The sequence below is a fragment of the Ambystoma mexicanum genome, chromosome 5p (genome assembly GCF_040938575.1).
Source record: "Ambystoma mexicanum isolate Mex_15411 chromosome 5p, UKY_AmexF1_1, whole genome shotgun sequence".
Lineage (NCBI taxonomy): Eukaryota > Metazoa > Chordata > Amphibia > Caudata > Ambystomatidae > Ambystoma > Ambystoma mexicanum.
The window spans coordinates 862,620,094-862,638,290 of record NC_090930.1 but is presented as its reverse complement, the minus strand read 5'-3'; the positions used below and the strand labels follow the sequence as shown (position 1 = coordinate 862,638,290).

Genomic DNA, 18,197 nt, shown 5'->3' with positions numbered 1-18,197 from the left:
GGGCAGATATGTTGTTGGGCTGGGACACAATTGCAGGCGCAGGACACAAATTTCCCCCCATGACAGCAGAACAATGGGAGCGGATCCCTCCCATGTGGGTTGTGCATCTGCAAGCCCAGGCTCCACCTCCGGCTGTGGTATGTTACAGATGTCACCTCCGGGGAGGAATGGGGATCCTGTCGGGGCTCCCTGGAGCTGCTGCTGTGCTTAGGGGACGGTACACCCACATGGTACATGGATGTCCAAGGCCAGGGACATCACCTCAACCGTCCTGGAGTAGTGGCTGGCTGCATTACAGCTTTTCCCTTCGGGGAGGTATTGGCACACTGCTGGGACTCCCTGATGGGGAGAAGCTGTAACGCAGGGCAGCAAGGGCTCCAGCAAAGTCGACGGTAATATCCCTGGCCTTGGGCACCCTTCTCCCATGTGGTTCTTTGCCAGGGGTTCTGGGTAATACATTCTGGGCCGATTTGCATAAGTCAGACCTCTGTGGATTCCCACGGGTGTCTTCTTTTCAGAAACGCATGGGGTTCCCCGTTTTCCTTGCTGGCTTCGACACCCTAGATCCAAATCTATAGGTTGCCCACATGAACAAAATGTGCTGTGCCGAAAAGCTAGGGGTTACCAGTTGGTTACCCTTTTCCTTGTGCACCCACACATGTGAGGTACCGTTTTCATTGGGACATGTGTGGGAACGTGGGAAGGTAGGCCATGTGTTGTTGGCGGTGTGTTTCGGTGGGTGGCCAGAGCAAAATGTCTGAGAATTGTCTTAATTTGCAGCCAATTTAAGAGACATTTCCCTGTGTCCACCCACCGAAACACACCGCCAACAACACATAGCCTAAGTTCTCGCATCTCCACACGTGTCCCGATGAAAACAGTACCTCACATATGTGGGTGCACCTACCGGGGGCGCTAAAGGAAAAGGGTAACCCACTGGTAACTCCAAGCCTTTCGGCACAGCACATTTTGTTCATGTGGGCAACCTACAGATTTGGGCCTAGGGTATCGAAGCCAGCAAGGAAAACAGGGAACCCCATACATTTCCCAAAAGAGGACACCCGTGGGAAACTACAGAGGTCTGCCTTGCGCACATTTCCCGAGTTTTTATTAGCCACATTCCCTGACAAAGTCTGATATTTGGTGGGGGAAAAACACAATGTTCACTTTGTCTGGGGTTCTGGGCAACAAATTATGGGCCGCTTCACGCAAGTCAGACCTCTGTGCATTCCCACAGGTGTCCTCTTTTGGGAAATGCATGGGGTTCCCTGATTTCCTTGCTGGCTTCGACACCCTAGGCCCAAATCTGTAGCTTGCCCACATGAACAAAATGTGCTGTGCCGAAAGGCTTGGGGTTACCAGTGGGTTACCCTTTTCCTTTTGTGCCCCGGTAGATGCACCCACACATGTGAGGTACCGTTTTCATCGGTATGCATGTGGGAACGCAGGAAGGTGTAACATTTGTTGTGTTTGTGTGGTTTCCATATGGTTTTGACCCATTTGCTGGTGCCCTTTGTCACACAACCCTTTCATTTCCCAAATGTGCCCTCTACATGTAGTCGCTGCTTTAGGCACCATACACTTTTGTAACCTGCACAAGTCACCTACCCTTGAATAGGTCTGCCTGTGCTCTTTCAAAAAATGTATGCTTGCCTTTCCTCACCACATTGGTTTTCCTGATTTACACATGCTAAGTGCGTCTGTTCAGGCCGTAAGCATAAAACTCCTGTGTACCATGGGTCAGTGTTTGGCTTGTGGTATTGCTTGTTTTGTAAAACACTACAAAAAATGTGTGCTTTCCTAACTGCAAGAGTCGGGGGAATGTAGCGGAGCATTGCTTTTCTCAAAATTCATAGAAGCCATTGCCGTACCAAGCCAACCATGTCCACCACATACCTTTTTTTTGGTCATTTTCCCACTTTTCTCCCAATGAATGGCATTTTTCCCTACCTAGTCCTTTGCCGACCTACGCAAATCACCCCTTCCTGAACTTGGAATTTTGTCTACTTTTCAGAAATGTATGCCTTTCTGTCCTGCAATTCAGCTTTCCTACCCTTTTCTTCCATTCCGTCCATGCATGTCCAATTGGCAAAAATGGCCAAAATCGCCTAGCTCTCACAAAACGGTTGATAACCACATCAAAATATTTTTTTTTCATTTCCACTCAACCTGTTCTTGAAAGCACAAAATTGGGGAATTCAGCACAGCAAACCATTTGTTCCTAGCTTTTACAAGGAAAAAACCACAGGCTTCTTTGTACATAATTTTATTCACATTTTTTGAAAAAACACCAAAATGTTCTCTTTTCCCCCTACAGCAACCTAGGATTCCCGGGTGGCGTTACGACCGCCTACATGTGGGGGATAAAAAGTAGCCAAATTTGGCCGAGATATCTCATGTAACAAAAAAGTTACAAGGCATTGAATGGCCACATACCGAAATCACCAAAAAAGGCCTTGGCACTGGGGGGAAATATCCATGGCACTTAAAGGGTTAAAGACTGTTACTTTCGTGAACCTTGGAAAGTAAGAAACCTAAGAACAGGAACTAAAGCTGCTCAAACCTGCACAGTGTGTCAGTGGTACCCCGGGCTCTCCCATGTCGATAACCAAGGCGGGAAGGAGCGATTGCCGCTGGGGTACTGTCCTTGGCTCCTACAACAAAGCAGCATCAGTAAAGACAGCACAGCCGGTGAGTCGGAGAGACTGATACCAAACCAGCCTGTGTTTTGAACCAATGTTGCAAGCGGCAACATTGTATGAATATATCTAAAGAAAAAAGGGTGTGAAATGTATGTGAAGAGTGACGTGAATATAATTGGAAACCAAAGGAGTAACTGAACTTTGGGAGGCCAAGAAAAGATACAGTAGACAGAGTGGTCCAGCGCCACGTCGGTGCTCATTCGAAGGTCTCTGTTAGATATCCAACTGATGCTAAGTGAAAGAAAGAGGAATCTTGAGTGGTCCTGCAATGGGTTAAGCTAAATCCCATGCACATTTGAAAGTCTTTGATGGTTTAATGTACACTGCAATTGGTCCGAACCCGGCTGAGGGAGACTGATTCATCCGAAAGTCTTTGATGGTTTAATGTACACTGGAATTGGTCTGGACCCGGCTGAGGGAGACTGATTGGGTAAAAGAAAGGGATCTGAGCCTGGCTGAGGGGGATCCGGAGTGAATCGTGAGTCACCCGAGAAAGAATATTCTCTGAACATTGTAATACAGGGATCTTAGTCCGGAAGAGTGGAATCCGATGTTGAACTGTTGTTTTTGAAAGGGATCTGACCCTGGCTGAGGGTGATCAAGGGTCAACACCCAAATTGAATACTGATAAAAGGAAAAGAACCTTTGCATCTTGTTTTTTGTACATTAGGCCCTCTGAGTCAAGAGACTTTTAAGAAGTAAAGAGACTTGGACACAGAAGGTGCTGTGCTGTGCTGTTAATGGTACTGTATCTTCATGCCACAGAAGTCAGACTGTGTGCTGTGCTCGAATGAACCGCCTTGCCCCAGCTGAAAATGCAGGGAAGGGATGCGAACGACTCGAACATCCTGACATATAGTTTTGTGAACACTTCTTTTGTTTTTCATGAGCACTACCCCACACTATTTGTAAATTAGTGGTAAGGATTGGTAATATTTATTGTTTAGTATAGGCTCTTTTATTTTGACATGACTCCACTAGGACTGCATTATTATTATCTGATGGTCATAGCTTGCTCCCATCTGTAGATATAGGCTTAGATAGGTGTTTTTCACACTGTTGTGTAAGTTCAATAAACACCCTTGAACTGTGGTTACTTGTGTCTGTCTTACTTTTGATACCATGCCTTCCTTACATTGTCCTTGGACTTTCTGACTCGCCATACTACACCCTCCATGTTTATCTCTGTGTTTTCCCTTTCCCAGGGCAGCCACAAAGGTACTAAAGTGGGTGCAGCCTTTCTTCCCGCATCATGTGAAGTGGGGATATGCCTGAGACTGCATTTGGAGTCAGACCATGAGCTGCGATTGCTTCCATATTCGTTTCATTGTGGTAAATCGAAGCGAACCCTTCGCAAAAACTGTTGGCTCTCTCCACTAATCCCTTGGCCTGGGGTTGATCAAGTCTGCCTTAAGTTGCTTAATATTATGATGCCGTAGGAATCTCTTTACTTCTGCCGATGTGACCTGGAAGCTGTTGTCTGTTACTAGCTCTTTGGGCAAGCCTTCTTTCATAAAGAGCACCTTGACTATCATAATTACTGCTTTTGTGGTGATATCAGGCACAAAGAAAACCGGTCTCCATTTCGACAAGTAATCTACTATTACTATGCCATATCAGTGCTCCCATTGCATAACATTCGATGGGCAAACAAAATCTAGCCCTATCCTAACCCATGCAGTACCCAGAATCTTTGTGGCTATCAAGGAAGCTTGCCTCCCTTGCCATCTTTGGTCCCTATTGGCACATCCATGACAGTTCATTAGGGCTGTATGGATATCAGTGTCCATTCTAAGACATTAGTGTGACTTCCTCGCTCTCCTCTTCGTCATTGTGGTTCCCTAGGGGCCAGAATGTACTCTCTCCATTATCACCTTCCTCAAGCCCTGTGGAAGTGGATGAATCTTTTAAATATGTGTGCTATTTTGTGCCTGCACCTCTGCTTGATGCTATTGAATAGTTATTTAATAGGTATTAAATCAATTTGAACCAATGACTCTGCATAGATTTTCTAAGCAATTTAATGTTTTTATTTAAATTCCTAGGCTCGACAATAGTTAATAATAAATATCTTGTATGTATGTAGTCTTTGATGCACCCCAGGGAATTGGAAAACATCTTGGGATGACGGCGTTTCAGAAATCCATCATCTTTACATTCCATTAATAAGACTTGGTCCGTTGTATTGGAGTCTAGCTTTGTTTATAATTTGGTCAGGTCCTCCCACTTCCAAACAACAGGGACTTTCTCCAAAAAGTAAACTCTTGTCCTGGCTTTTCTTCCTTTAATTTCTATACAACATTTTAGAAATTCTAGCTGATGGACACTGGAACCTCCAAATGCTTTGGGGTTTTGTTTTTTTGTTTTTTAAATTTATATATAAAATGTTATGATATGATATTTCATTTATGTCGCGCCTATACACAAGTGTTTCAAGCGCAACGAGGCGAGGGAGGGGAACAAGACAACGATCTTAGTAGCCCCAGTGACATTGAGATCGCGCAAGTGCAGGGGAGAGGGAAGGGGAGAAGTGCCATGGGAGGGGCAGAAGGAGCAAGTGCAAGACATAGGATCAAACATTGAAAACAGGAAGTGCCGCCAGCAGGTGGCAGTGCAAGGGTTAAGTGTAGAACAAATAGGGGATAGATAAGTGCAGGTATAGTGGGTTGTAGGGTTGCAGATACAGCCCAAAGTGCAGGGTTTCCAGGGAGGCAATGCAGGTGTCATCTGGGAGGGCAGGAACCTGGGCCAGTGGTTCAGAGGGTAGGCAGATAACCAGTGCAGTATAAGTCAAGAGATCAGCAAGGTAGCAGAAGAGAGAATGCAGAAGCAAAGAGGAAAGTCTTGAGCTGCTTCCAGAACTGGAGATGGTTCTACTCAAGTTTCAGAGAGGCAGGGAGGCTGTTCCAGAGGCAGGCGCCAGCAGAAGATAGAGATCTGACCCCAACTCGCTGCTTGGAAAAGTGTCTGACCCTCAAGGAGTTGAAGGAGCAGAGTGCTCGAGTAGGAAGATACTTCAGAAGAGAAAGCTGAAGATATTTTGGTCCCAGACCCCAGTAGGCCTTGTGAACAATGCAAAGGGTCTTGAACTTGATAATTGCGGCCTATGGAAGCCAATGAAGAGATTTCAGTGCTGTAGAGATACGATCCCTAGGCTTGAGGCCAAGGACAAGTCTTGCAGTCCTGTTCTGGATGAGTTGCAGATGACGGAGAGTAGAGGCAGGCAGATTTAAAAGGAGGCTGTTAAGAGTAGTTAAGCCGAGAGAGAACCAGAGCTCTTGATACAGTGAGCTTCTGGGGGAAGGAGACGAAAGGAGGAATACCACTGAGGTGGTGCAGTTGGTAGTTCGATGTCGGAAATATGAGGAGAGAAGGAGAGAGAGGAGTCAAAGATAACCCAGAGGTTCTTAGCCTCAGAGGTGGGAGCAGGAGGAGGGCCAAGGGAGGCCAGCCAGAGAGTGGCGTGAAAGAGGATTGCGGGTGTGCTGATGAGGACGATCTCCATCTTGCTTGCATTCAGGAAGAGATCATTGGCAGCGCACCACTCCTGGTTTGCAGTCAGACAATCCGGGAAGATAGAAGGAGAAGAGGCGACAGAGGGGAGCATTAAGGCGAGCTGGGTGTCATCCGCATAGCACTGGAAATTGGGGCAGAGAGCGGAATGTGGTGGGCAAGAGGTGCCAGGTATTGGTTGAACAGCCAGAGAGAAAGGTTAGACCCCTGGAGAACACCGCAGGTGGAGAGAGAGATAGAGGAGAGGAAGGACCCAAGTTGGACCTGGGAGGGTCAGTCAGAGTAGAAAGAAGTCAGCCAGAGCCTGATCAGTGATACCCAGGTTATCACAGAGCTGCTTGAGCAGGATGGCATGGTTGACCATGTCAAAGGCTGAGGAGACATCAAGTAGGATGTGGATAAGGGGGAGATTAGAATCAAGATTAGAGAGCAGGTCTTCACGGATATTCAGGAGAGCAGGCTCTGTGCTTCTGGCTGCTCTAAAGCCAGACTGATGGCCATGGAGACAACCAACAGATTCAGTGTGAAGATTAAGCTGGGAGATGGCCAGCTTCTCCAGGAGTTTGCCCAGGAAAAGTGATAGAGATCAGGTGATAGTTAGCCGAAAGGGAGGTGTCGGATGAGGGTTTCTTGAGAAGAGGGTGCACAAGAGAGTGCTACAGGGGGGGAGGGGAAGGTGCCAGAGGCAAAAGAGTTGTTGCAGAGTCGGCCAGGGCTGGAGCAAGGGTGTCGATGTGGTCCTTCATGTTTTTGGAAGACCAATTCAATTATAAAGTTGCATATAAGACTAAGCACTAGAGATGCAATAGACGAATATATAAACATAAAAAGGCTAATTAAGTACAGCACATCTATAGCAAAAACCGGAGTTACAAACAGTGAGGAGAAAAATAAAGCAAAGAGTAAAGAGTAAAGGAAAGATAAAGGTAAACGGTGTGCCAAACTAGAACAAAAGATACACATAATATTATAAAGAAACCTTTCACACATATAAATCAATATTGTATTATAATCATCTAGAGGTTTTTTTACGTATTTATTCCGTATTGGGTTTTATTTAGTCGTGATCACTGTGACATTGTTTTGTCCCACAATCGTTTGTATGTACTCACAGGTAATATGGTTAGTTGAGGAGCTGAGTCAACCTTTGCTCTTGTCTCTTTTCATTGTTTAAGCAGTGCAGTTTCTCTCTTCTGTGCTTTCCTGCGCATACCGCCAACATTGTGAAATGATCTATTTCGGGGGGCACTTTGTCACATGCGTCTTCCCTAATCTCAACAGACATCCCCTTTTTGCTGCTCATTTGGCATACTTTCACGAAATAGCTACTTTTTTCACAATTTCCACACTCTTTCCTTAACTAGGCATTCTCTGACATTGGGCAACAGTAATATCAGTGGCATCTCACAGGCTCTTTTCTCCTTACAAACATACATTCCTTTTCACCACCAGGTTGTCCCACATCATAGCATGTTCTCTTTATTTGCAACACAATAAGCTCATTCCTCATATTTCCTTCCAATCTGTGTGGCTTTGTCAAGTGTAATTTTCTTCTCTTGATTAAACTTATCCTGCAAATTTTAGTTGTTTTTGTGAACTATAACAGTTTCTCTAAACATGTCTTCTGTGCCATTCCCAAACTCACATATCACTGCCATTTCCCACATTCTAATTATGTAGTAGTCTGCAGGTTCTGGCATATCTTGCTTCTTCATGTAAACTCGTAATCTGTGCTGTACAATTTTACCCTTTTTGGAGAATCATTTTTCTATCCTTCTTACAGCTTCCTTTTACACATCGTTATCATCCACTCTTACTCTAGGTTCTGGATTAATTCTTGCAAATACCCTTTGTGCATCCACTTCAGACACATTACCTTCTTTCTCTCTAGTGCATTCTCAGTGTGACGAACTAACTTCTGTGCCTTAGGAGTACAAGGATGACTGAATGTAGTTCAGTAGCAACCCAAACACTGAAGTATAACAGTCCAAAACAAAGGAATGTCCATTCAAGGTTCTATAAAAGATATATACACTTTAATCAAACACACCATGCACAATAATAACTAACTAGAAAACACTGTAAAAACCCACCCCTGTGGAAAGCGCACAGAAAATGCAAAGATTGAAAGGATGCAGTACTCTGGGTATTGATACAGGGGTAGAAAAGGCAACATTTTCAAAAAGGGTATTTCTTGAGGTTGCAAAAAGGACTAAAACGACCTATCCAGTGTATAGGGTCCACAGATGGACCAGGGGGGCAGATACCAGTCAATAATACCTTTGCAAATATCTCAGCATCGTAGGTGGGTTCTCTTTGGTTCGAGGATGCGGTAGTGCCAATGGTCCAGCGGCAAGCTGACATCGAATCAGGGTAGAATGGAAGGTAGCTGCTGTCTCAAAGTGTCTACTCTAGCGTGCGGAACAGACGGTCAGCAGGTTCGGTCAGTGGTCGAGATTCGACGACAGTCGAGTAGATACTAGTATGTGCAGGCAAATCAACTCGCTGGGGAGTATCAGAGGTTGCTGTTTGGGGAACACCAGGGTCAGGTCAATCGACTTAAAGCAGTGGTGATAGAGAAGCTGGTAATTCAAATGGAGACTGGAGAAATGCAAGGCAGAAGTACTTTGTTGGTTCAAGCTGAGGCAACAACAAGCTTCCGTTGGTGAACAGCAAATGGCGGTTTGGAGAACAATGAACGCCAAAGGCAGCTTCAAAAGGTCCTTGAGGTGCACTCAGCATCAAACATATTTCAATTATAGCTTGCAGCAGGTTGGTAATAAAAACACAATGATCTTAGCCGTTTGTGCTTTCAGGAGATGGGAATCCCACTATAGGGTCTCAACAACCAAGGTTTTTTTTTTCCTAAGGCTCCAAAACACGGGGGAGGCTGCCAATCTCCTTCAGGGGTTTGACAACAGGGCGAGGTCATAGGCAACAGGGTGGCTGCTAGAGATGCAGGTCTGGGCACACCAGCAGAGTTCACCCCCAGTGGTCCCTGTGTATGGTTAGGCGACAGAGTTTGCCTCTGGCTTGGAACACCTGCCTTCACCTCATAACTGGAGGACTTTAGAAAGGACTGCTCTCTCAGCCAGGTCCAGGTCCGGGTGCGAGACCCCTTCTCTTAAAGGTAATGTGGGAAAGTGCAACAAATCTACCTTTGGCCTAGCCCCTAGTGGGCGACCATGTTGTCAATCTTAGACAAACTCTTAGGGGGTGTTGATCACTATGCCCCACCCCCTGCTCTTGTAACTCAGGGCCTTTGTGCACTGTGTTACTCCTAGATTACTCCTATGGACACACTAACATAAGACACAAAGAAAACACATGAATCGATTCAACAATAGAAACACGTTTATTCATACATAGCAATGCATGATGCAAACACTACTATAATGCAAATCTCGAATTTGCACCTTTTATGCAGTGCAAATCTAGCAGCAATACAATAACTATAAGCCATACAGGCTTCTAATACAAGCAATCTAATAGCAACTCCATTCCACACCATACTTCACACTCTCTCTCTAAGACAAACCCTGTCTGATTACCCCATCTATCATGTCAGCCAAAGATCTGTGTGAGTGTCTGTTCTAATTCCCCATGCACGTGTCTTGTTCAGCAATACTCCCCTTTTTCTCTGTTTTGCTCTGTCTCTCCTCTCCTGCTAATTCCTGCAACCAGCCAGTCAGTCAGGGCCAGGCTTCTCTCTGCCAGATCCCTGTCAGATCTCATCAGCTCTGCTCAGAATGCTTCCCCAATGCTCTCTCGATCTCAGAGTCATCCAAACGTCTCTCGATCTCTCAATCTCTCAGAGAGCAGCTCCATCCAAAACTCCATCTCCAACAACTAGAAACTCCCAAAGGCTCACCTCTCATTATTCTGTTCAATGACGTATGCATATCCATGGATACACTTGTTCTCTCTAAGCTAAAATGCCTCTCTTTCTGTCTGTCAGCATTTCTAAATGTGAGCAGTGCCTAAATGTCTGTGATACATGTACTTGTACTTTTCAATCACTGCGTGTTCTGGTCAATTTGACATTTTTCACATATCTATACCGTATATTCTGTCTGTCTGCGGTACACCATCTTACCATCTCCTCATATTTCTCCATTGAAATCCCTCTCTCCTCAGTCCTCTCCCTGCACAAGCTCTTCTCCCTCCATGGTGCTGCCTGCCCCCACCTTCTCTCTGTCTACGAAGCACAACCCAAGGCCTGATAAAGCCTCCTTCTCCGTGTCTCTCCTAGGGCAAAGGTGACCTCTTATCAACCAAACTGTTTATGCATTCCAATCTTTCACAGTGTACCATAACATCTTTCCGCACTCCGCGGCGCTTCAGTGTGTCTCAATGGAATGGCCTCATGCTTTCTCTATTCTCGAATGTAGTGCCTAACACTCTCTCTTGCAAACCCAAGTGCTATCATTAATGTCTCAATGCATATTCTAAGTGCACACTCATGCGTGGTGTCTCTACAATGTGTACATAATACATAACAACATATCTCTTCATGTGTCTCTACAAATATAACATGTCTCATTCTATAAGCAAATTGTGAATGCATACATATATGTGGCAGAATAATGTGGATAGTCTAATGTCACTTCTTCATGTCACTACTAATCAGTACTAATCCGAATTTATGATGGATAAATGGATCCCTAAATGACTAATGATTCTCAAATAATGGGCAATGATTCCATAATGATAACAAACCAGGCTTCTCCCTACTATCAGGTTTCACAGTAAAGGTCTATAGTTGATTGGACTAAAGCTAGCCTGCTTGGAATGAGTGGACTTTGCCCTTCTGACATCACACCCAAAGAGGTTTTCACTTCAGGAACTTGAGGGGAGAGGAAAGAGAGAAAGGGGCAGATAGAAACCAGATGACAGAATCTTCCTTCACTGGTACATATGTCTCCCTGACTACACTAACTCCGCCCCTTCCTTCCTCATTAGAATCAAAGACTTTTAGAAATAAAGCACCCTGGTGAGACCTAGCCCTTAGTGAATGGGTGGGCCTTTTGATTCCTGTTCCCAGGCCAGCTTCCTGTGAAGTGGCTGTCCCTGGGAAAAGGGTGTTAGCTGCCCTTACAAAGGAACAAAGAGAGGCAATCCCAATAGCTGCAGTACTGCCAGTGGTCGTTAGGAGCCTGGTCTGTAAAGAATTCACATAACCCTTCCACAGTGAATCTGAAGCTGACACATGTTTAATTTAATGTGGCTGGCATAACTATGAGAGATACTGGCCACCATACCCTAACTCAGATATGACTTATTTTTACAGTTTAACGTGCCATCAATCAAGATCCTTAGAGCCATGCAGTTTTTGGAACAGGGGTGCATATCTTAATTGCAGCCCCTGCGCTGTCACTGCAGCTGTCAAGATTGAAACTGTGACAGCTGACCCTTCTCTGCCACTGGTAGAGCAGGTGCTGTAAACCAGGATACTGATATAGTAGGGCACACTATGGTTTTTGGAAGGGGAATCTGATGAGCAGATTCCTCTTTCAGAGATGGAATTACCTGCATCATTTTATTAATTAATAAAACACAAAGCCAGGGCTTCTACATCCTGCTAGATAGCAATTCCTTACACTCTGATTCAATGAGTGTGGTAAAAGGCTGCACCCCCTGTTGCCATGGTATCACTGGCCAACCTGTTGCTGTTAATAAACTTTAGATGGTGTTGTAATTTGCATGTTGTATCTGTGTTCTTCATTCCTCATCATCAATTATGTAGCGGTGTGAACATTATTCATATCATCCACGGGAGCAATAATACACTACACCAGTATTATGTGCAATGGATTTAATCAAGTTACAACTCAATCAATGCCTGCCTCACCTTCAGAGTACAGTAGGGAGCGCCCGCTCGGTTGCTCTCGTGCGCTAACAATGTCTGTGCTTCTACGTCCACCCGCACCCTCTCAGTCCAGAGCTCATGAGGCCTCACAAGGCCTCCACAGCTTTTATGAGCTTTGGTCTACACAGGTTCACACATGTCGGCGAATACATGCTGTTTCACAAATATGAGAACATGTAGCGCAAGGGTGTGGTATACCAGAAAGGAATGTGTCAGTGGCATGAGAGAGAAACAAAAACTTAAGTAGATATTCAGCCTATACAACCGCAGCAAAGGTGGGAGATATTGTGCAGGTGTTGATGGGGTGAACAGGGTGAGAAAGGGCTGAGGGTTCAAATAAGGCTATCCAGGATCCACCTAAAAAAAGCAAAGAAAGATTTTACAGTATGCCGGTAGGTGCCTAAGAAGTCAGCATTTAGATTAAGGCCTCATGAAAACCTAGACACGATGGTGCTCTGGAACTCGCTTTTATTCGCCTGCATGAATTACAAACGACACAAATAAGCCAGCAGATTCTCATGGATCCCTTTGTTCTTTGATGCGCACTTCACATCACAAGGTGAAAAGAGGTGATGTTGATGTAGTTGATGTACAGAACCTTCTGCTATAGTATCCATTTTATGACATCCTCACTTCTGCGCCTCACTCCCCATTTGTCCTTTTCACTCTTCAGTCTTTATCCCTACTCATCAGTCCTCAACTGGTTCACCTCCTACCTCTCAGACAGATATGAAGCAGCACAGAAGGGTAGGTTTAGATCCAGCCATTGATATGTCACCTGCGGAGTCCCATAGATATCAATACCTCTCCAATGATCTTTACGTTAGTAATTGCTGGGCCTTTGTTAACAATGAAACCCAGGAGCCGTTTAACATCTGTGTCCTGTTCTGTCCGGCAACTGCTCTGCAGGTCAGCCAGGACGAGTCAACATAGCCCAAAATGGCTGCGTGTGTGTGGGGTTGGTGCTGAAGCCCAGTCAGCTCAATGATGTTGCACCACTAATTGTGTTTAATCCCGTGGTTACTTATTGGTAATCTTCATTACTCATTGCCATATTCTTCCTCCTCCCAGTATGATATGATATCATATTTTTGTATTTGTATTTTTATGAAATTTATAACACACCTGTACACACGTGTTTCTAGGCGTGACAAGACAAGGAGGGGGAAACAGAGGGAGGACAAAACAACAATCTTACCAGGCCTAGTGTCATTCAGATTGCGCAAGTGCAGTGAAGTGGAAGGGGAGCAGTGCCGGGAGCAGGGAGAGAAGTGCAGGTGACTCAAAAAGTGCAGCCAGCGAGTGGCTCAGTGCAGGTACCTCCAAAAGTGCAGACAATGGGTGGCTTATAAGTTCAGAGAGACGGGACTGTAGGGTTTCAGAAAAAGACCAGAAGTGCTGGGGGAGCCAGGAGGCAGTGGGAAGTACAACTGGACATTCAAGAGCCTGGGCCCAGGTTCAGAGGGTAAACAGGTGACCAGTGCGTGAAGCAGTCGGGACATCAGCAGGGGAGAGGACGAGAGAAAGCGAAAGCAAAGATGAAGGTCTTGAGTTGCTTCTGGAACCAGAGGTGGTTCTGCTCAAGTTTGAGAGAGGCAGGGAGGCTGTTCCAGAGGTAGGCCCCATCTGAAGATAAAGATCTGCCCCCAACTCTCTGCTTGGAAAACCGACTGACCCTCAGAGAGTTGGAAGTGGATGAGTGGAGGGCTCAAGAAGGGAGATGTTTATGAAGAGAGAGTTGGAGGTAGTGTGGTCCCAGGCCCCAGAAAGCCTTGTGGACGATGCAGAGGGTCTTGAACCTGGTCCTTTCCACCACTGGGAGCCAATGAATAGATTTCAGAGCTGGAGAGATAAGATCCCTGGGCTTGAGGCCAAGGACAAGTCTCGCAGTCCTGTTCTAGATAAGTTGCAGAGGTCGGAGAGTAGAGGCAGGAAGATTTCGAAAGAGGCTGTTGAAGTAGTCCAGAGATCTGGAGACAGTGAGCTTCTAGGGGAAAGAGAGAAAATGAAGAATACCTCTGAGGAGGTGCAGCTGATAGTTTCACTTCTTAGAGATATCAGAGATGTGAGGAGACAAGGAGCGGGTGGAGTCGAAGATGACACCAAGGTTCTTAGCCTAACAGGTAGGAGCAGGAAGAGGGCCCAGAGTGGGCGGCCAGAGGGAGAGAGGAAAGGAGTGAGCTGGTGATCCGATGAGGAGGATCTCACTCTTAGTGGCATTTGTCTCATACATAAGCACTGGGATGAGGGAGAGGGACATGCCTGGCTTAGTTACTTGTAATCTTCATTACTCCTAGTCCCACTCTTCCTCATCCCAGTAATTACCTATGAGGCAAGGAGCCTCATACGTAAGCACTGGGACAAAGAAAAGGGACGTGGAGGTAATTCTGGGCTGAGAAGCTGATTTTGGGGTTTCGGGCAGGGGGTGGCAGAGGGGATGTGTGGGGTGGTAGGGTGGTATGTGTATTGTGCGATAAAACCTATTGGTCATCCATGTCCAGGCTAAGCAGGCATGATATGTGGTATTAATGTCTAGAGAGGCATTTTGGTGCAGCTTGTCTAGTAATTTCTTAGTTTGGCTTGACCATTTTTTTTTAACTGGGCATCTCTGATAAAGCAGTCCTGCTATGTGAAATTACCTTGCTAGACTGTGGCATTGTATATTTTCCTGGGCATCTGTGATCAAATAACCATGATAAGTGTTATTGCTTTGACTGCCATTTTGGTGCAACCATTTAGGTATGTCTAAATGTGGCCTGGCATGCTTTAATGTAATATGTTATTATGTGTCTAGACTGGTGTACATTGTGCAGCCAGTTGGACATGTCTTCATTGTGGCATGGTATTTTAAACAGCAAAGCATTATATTAATTAAAGCATTAATGTTCCTGTGCACTGTTGGTGACTCGCCTGCATTGGATTTTTGTGGATTGGTGTTACCCTACAAAACAATTGCTAATGCTCTGGGCTTTCAGCCAATGTTTCGCAGAAGGTGTGGGGTATAATGCATTAAAACACATATTTATATCTTTCTCCTAGTGCAGTGTGGCCGTACCCCTGCAGCAGCACGTTCCTGCGTATTGCGCAAGCGTGGTAATCTAGGCCGGACCAGAGTGTGGCGTGACCCGTGATTTGTTGCAGAGTTGGGGAGAGCCCTCAGCATGGCTTGCAGGGGGCCCCGCAAAGTTTGTATTACCTTCTCTAGCTAGTCATGCTCTTTGTTATAAATTATAACATTATATCCATTATAGATTATAGCTAGTGTTTTGTCCAGACTCTTTTGACTGGGGTGGCCCAAGGGGGGCATTTACTTATGCAGGGGTGGCATGAAGTACGAGCGCACACACACACCTAATGAACACAGTTTAAGATAATGAGGTGGCACCTGGATGGCCAATCAGATTCCAGGGTAGCATATGCCATCCCAGGACGCCCCCTGGACACAGCACTGATTAGAGCTAGGTGCGTGGTATACTACCCCTTGATGAGGTTGAAAAGAGTTCAGTGAAGTAGAAGCGGGTAGTAGATTGGGTAAGGGGCTTGGGTGGAAGCCTAGAAAAAACAGTGTTCGATTGTATACTGATGGCACTTACAGTGGCTTTTAGCACCTAATATGTTTATAATATGAACCCACTGCTTTATAATAGCATGATCTGGAAAAACAGAAACATTCTCGCTTGGGATATCTTGCAATGAACCAAAGAAAAGAAATCTCATTAGTACACGCAGGCATTTTGAATGGAAGCAATAGACAGGCAGGCCTTGCTACTAGTAAAGCAGACGCACTAGGGCTTCCTACCCCCACCTCTTAGCCCTCCCTAAATTTAAACTACAGAGAGCAGGAGGTTGCAGGTTCCCGGGGGTGGCTGCAAAGTAGTGGAACGCCCTCCCGCTTCAACTAAGAGCAGAAACATCATTCTGGACCTTCAGAAAAGCCTTGAAAACGTGGCTCTTCACACTTGATATATAACCTTGTGGACTTCGAATCAACGCACCTACAAGGAAATCAATCCGCAACTGCTTACTTACCTGCAATTATACTACTGTCTAATGCCTAAATGTAGAAAATTCTGTAACCAGCGCCTTGATACCTACGGGTCTGTAGCGCTCTACAAAGGACAAAATAAATAAAGAAGACACATGCCGCCCCATACATAACGTGTCTCGCGATGTCTGTATGCCTGCAGTTCTGTAGCATTGGTCTGCAAAAAGGTATTACAATCTACAGCACCGTGTGGTATTCAGTGAACTAGTGGGATGCTGAGTGTGTCATACCAGAAAGGAATGTGCGATAACCTTGCCATTCCAGAAGTGTCCCTTGGAAAGATGCTCCTTCGGGAGAGAATCCGCAGCTGGGTGTGGTCATGATTCTACTTATGTGCTTGGTGGGGTGACAAACCTTTGTTAGTTGTGGGCGCTGGCTGGGTTTGTTAGCCCAATTAGAGACATTTGTCGCAGCCTCTTCCTGACTAACGCAGCTTGAACTGCCGACTCCGGCCACAGACCAGGCCAATGAGCCCACACCGAGAACCCTAACCTGGGCCTTCACTCGCCAGATAACCACGAGGTTGCTACTTTATGATCTATGCCTTGATAAAGACTTCCGTTGAAACGCGCGTCGGCTACCCCTCTTCATCACCTTTGAGTGACCTGCCTCACCATAATATATCTAATTCTTGTTGTCACCAAAATGCGTATCAACCAATTGTTTTGTCAACAATAAACGCACAAAATCACCAAAATATATGATCAAAGGACTGGACTCTTACTAGACTGCACAAATGTCTCTAATTGGGCTAACAAACCCAGCCAGCGCCCAGAACTAACAAAGGTTTGTCACCCCACCAAGCACCAATTCAACCGGGAACCTAGGAGTTGGTCCCCCAGGTATAACCACTACCACCAACAGGAGGTGCGCAGAGGACCAACTGTCCCGACACCCAAGACTCCACATCCCTGGAAACTCATGATTCTACTTACTTCTATGTTATGCGTGCTACTTATTAATTACGGATATAGATGATTACACATTCAACTAGCATTTATTAATAAAGACTCATGAAAAAGTAACACAGCACAATAAAGTTGTGTTCAATTAAGTAATTAAACAAGGCAATGTACCCATGACGGACAATCTCAACAACGGAAATGATACGCTAAACGTGAAAAACCCATGCAGTAACACGTGCAGTAGAAAATATATAATCCTTGTTAATATGTGCACTAGCGCCCTCCTTGTGTCTTATATCAGAGACCTCCATTCTAGAATCAAGAAACGAGTGAGAGCTTAGCCATCTCTCGCTGTGAACCCTTCACATTTTAGCTCCTGTCGTTCCAATCCAAAGAAATGGTCCTTCACTAACATAGCTTTGGGACAGAGGGACACAACGTAGTCTAGAGAGGGGTCCCAACCTTTTGTGGGCAACGAGCTATCCTGGTGTATCAAACAAAATGATGAGCAACATCCAGATCTTGAAGAGTACGTCAGTGTTCAGGTGTTGGCAACATTCTTGCAAACACACATTTTAATTGTAATACACCTAATATTATACATAGACTTTAATCTAGAGTCATTAACATTAATTGCAAAACGAGTCTATGTGAGTTGGTTCTTTTTAAAATTAGGTGAGTTGTGTGAACTTTTAGGAACTGGCGAGATGCATTTTGCGTTTTTAAGTACATGAGTGTAGTAACACTGGCCACATCTTGGTAAGATTTAAACTATATTCGACAGGTGGAATGATTTGGGTGTCTTATTGGCTTTCCTCAAACACATGTTTTACAAACGTATTTGCAAATGTTGCATTTTTAGGTTGATATGGGCTGTATGAATCAAAACCGTATAGGATTAAAACGTCACTATATAGGACTGTGTGTGGTTGTTGACAAACGCAGTTTGGAAAAGTTAGAGACATTTCATAATGATTTGTTATTTAAATAGCGCATCCGCCAAAGGCTGCACATAGAACATTCACACACAATTATTACCACCTACCCAACGTTGATACTCATTTATCAACCTTGGAAGGATGAAAGCGATTCGAACCTGCGACCTGCACAGATTGCATCAGCGAGCACTCAACCTAGTGAGCTAACTTACCTGCATTTGAAGT

At 45.2% G+C, this 18,197-nt stretch overlaps 1 protein-coding gene across 2 annotated transcripts in view; it reads right to left on the bottom strand.

Moving 5' to 3' along the window:
* Window positions 1–18,197, bottom strand: part of SUGCT (succinyl-CoA:glutarate-CoA transferase) — a 2,028,246-nt gene that overhangs the window by 604,902 nt on the left and 1,405,147 nt on the right. The window contains exon 10 of one of the 2 annotated variants that reach the window (XM_069613298.1): window positions 11,753–12,441. The exons of the other annotated variant lie outside the window; for it this stretch is intronic. Within the exon in view, the coding sequence (XP_069469399.1) occupies window positions 12,427–12,441 (15 nt within the window). The 3' untranslated portion in view covers window positions 11,753–12,426. Of the gene's footprint in view, window positions 1–11,752; window positions 12,442–18,197 lie in introns of those variants that run through there. 2 annotated transcript variants of the gene reach the window in all.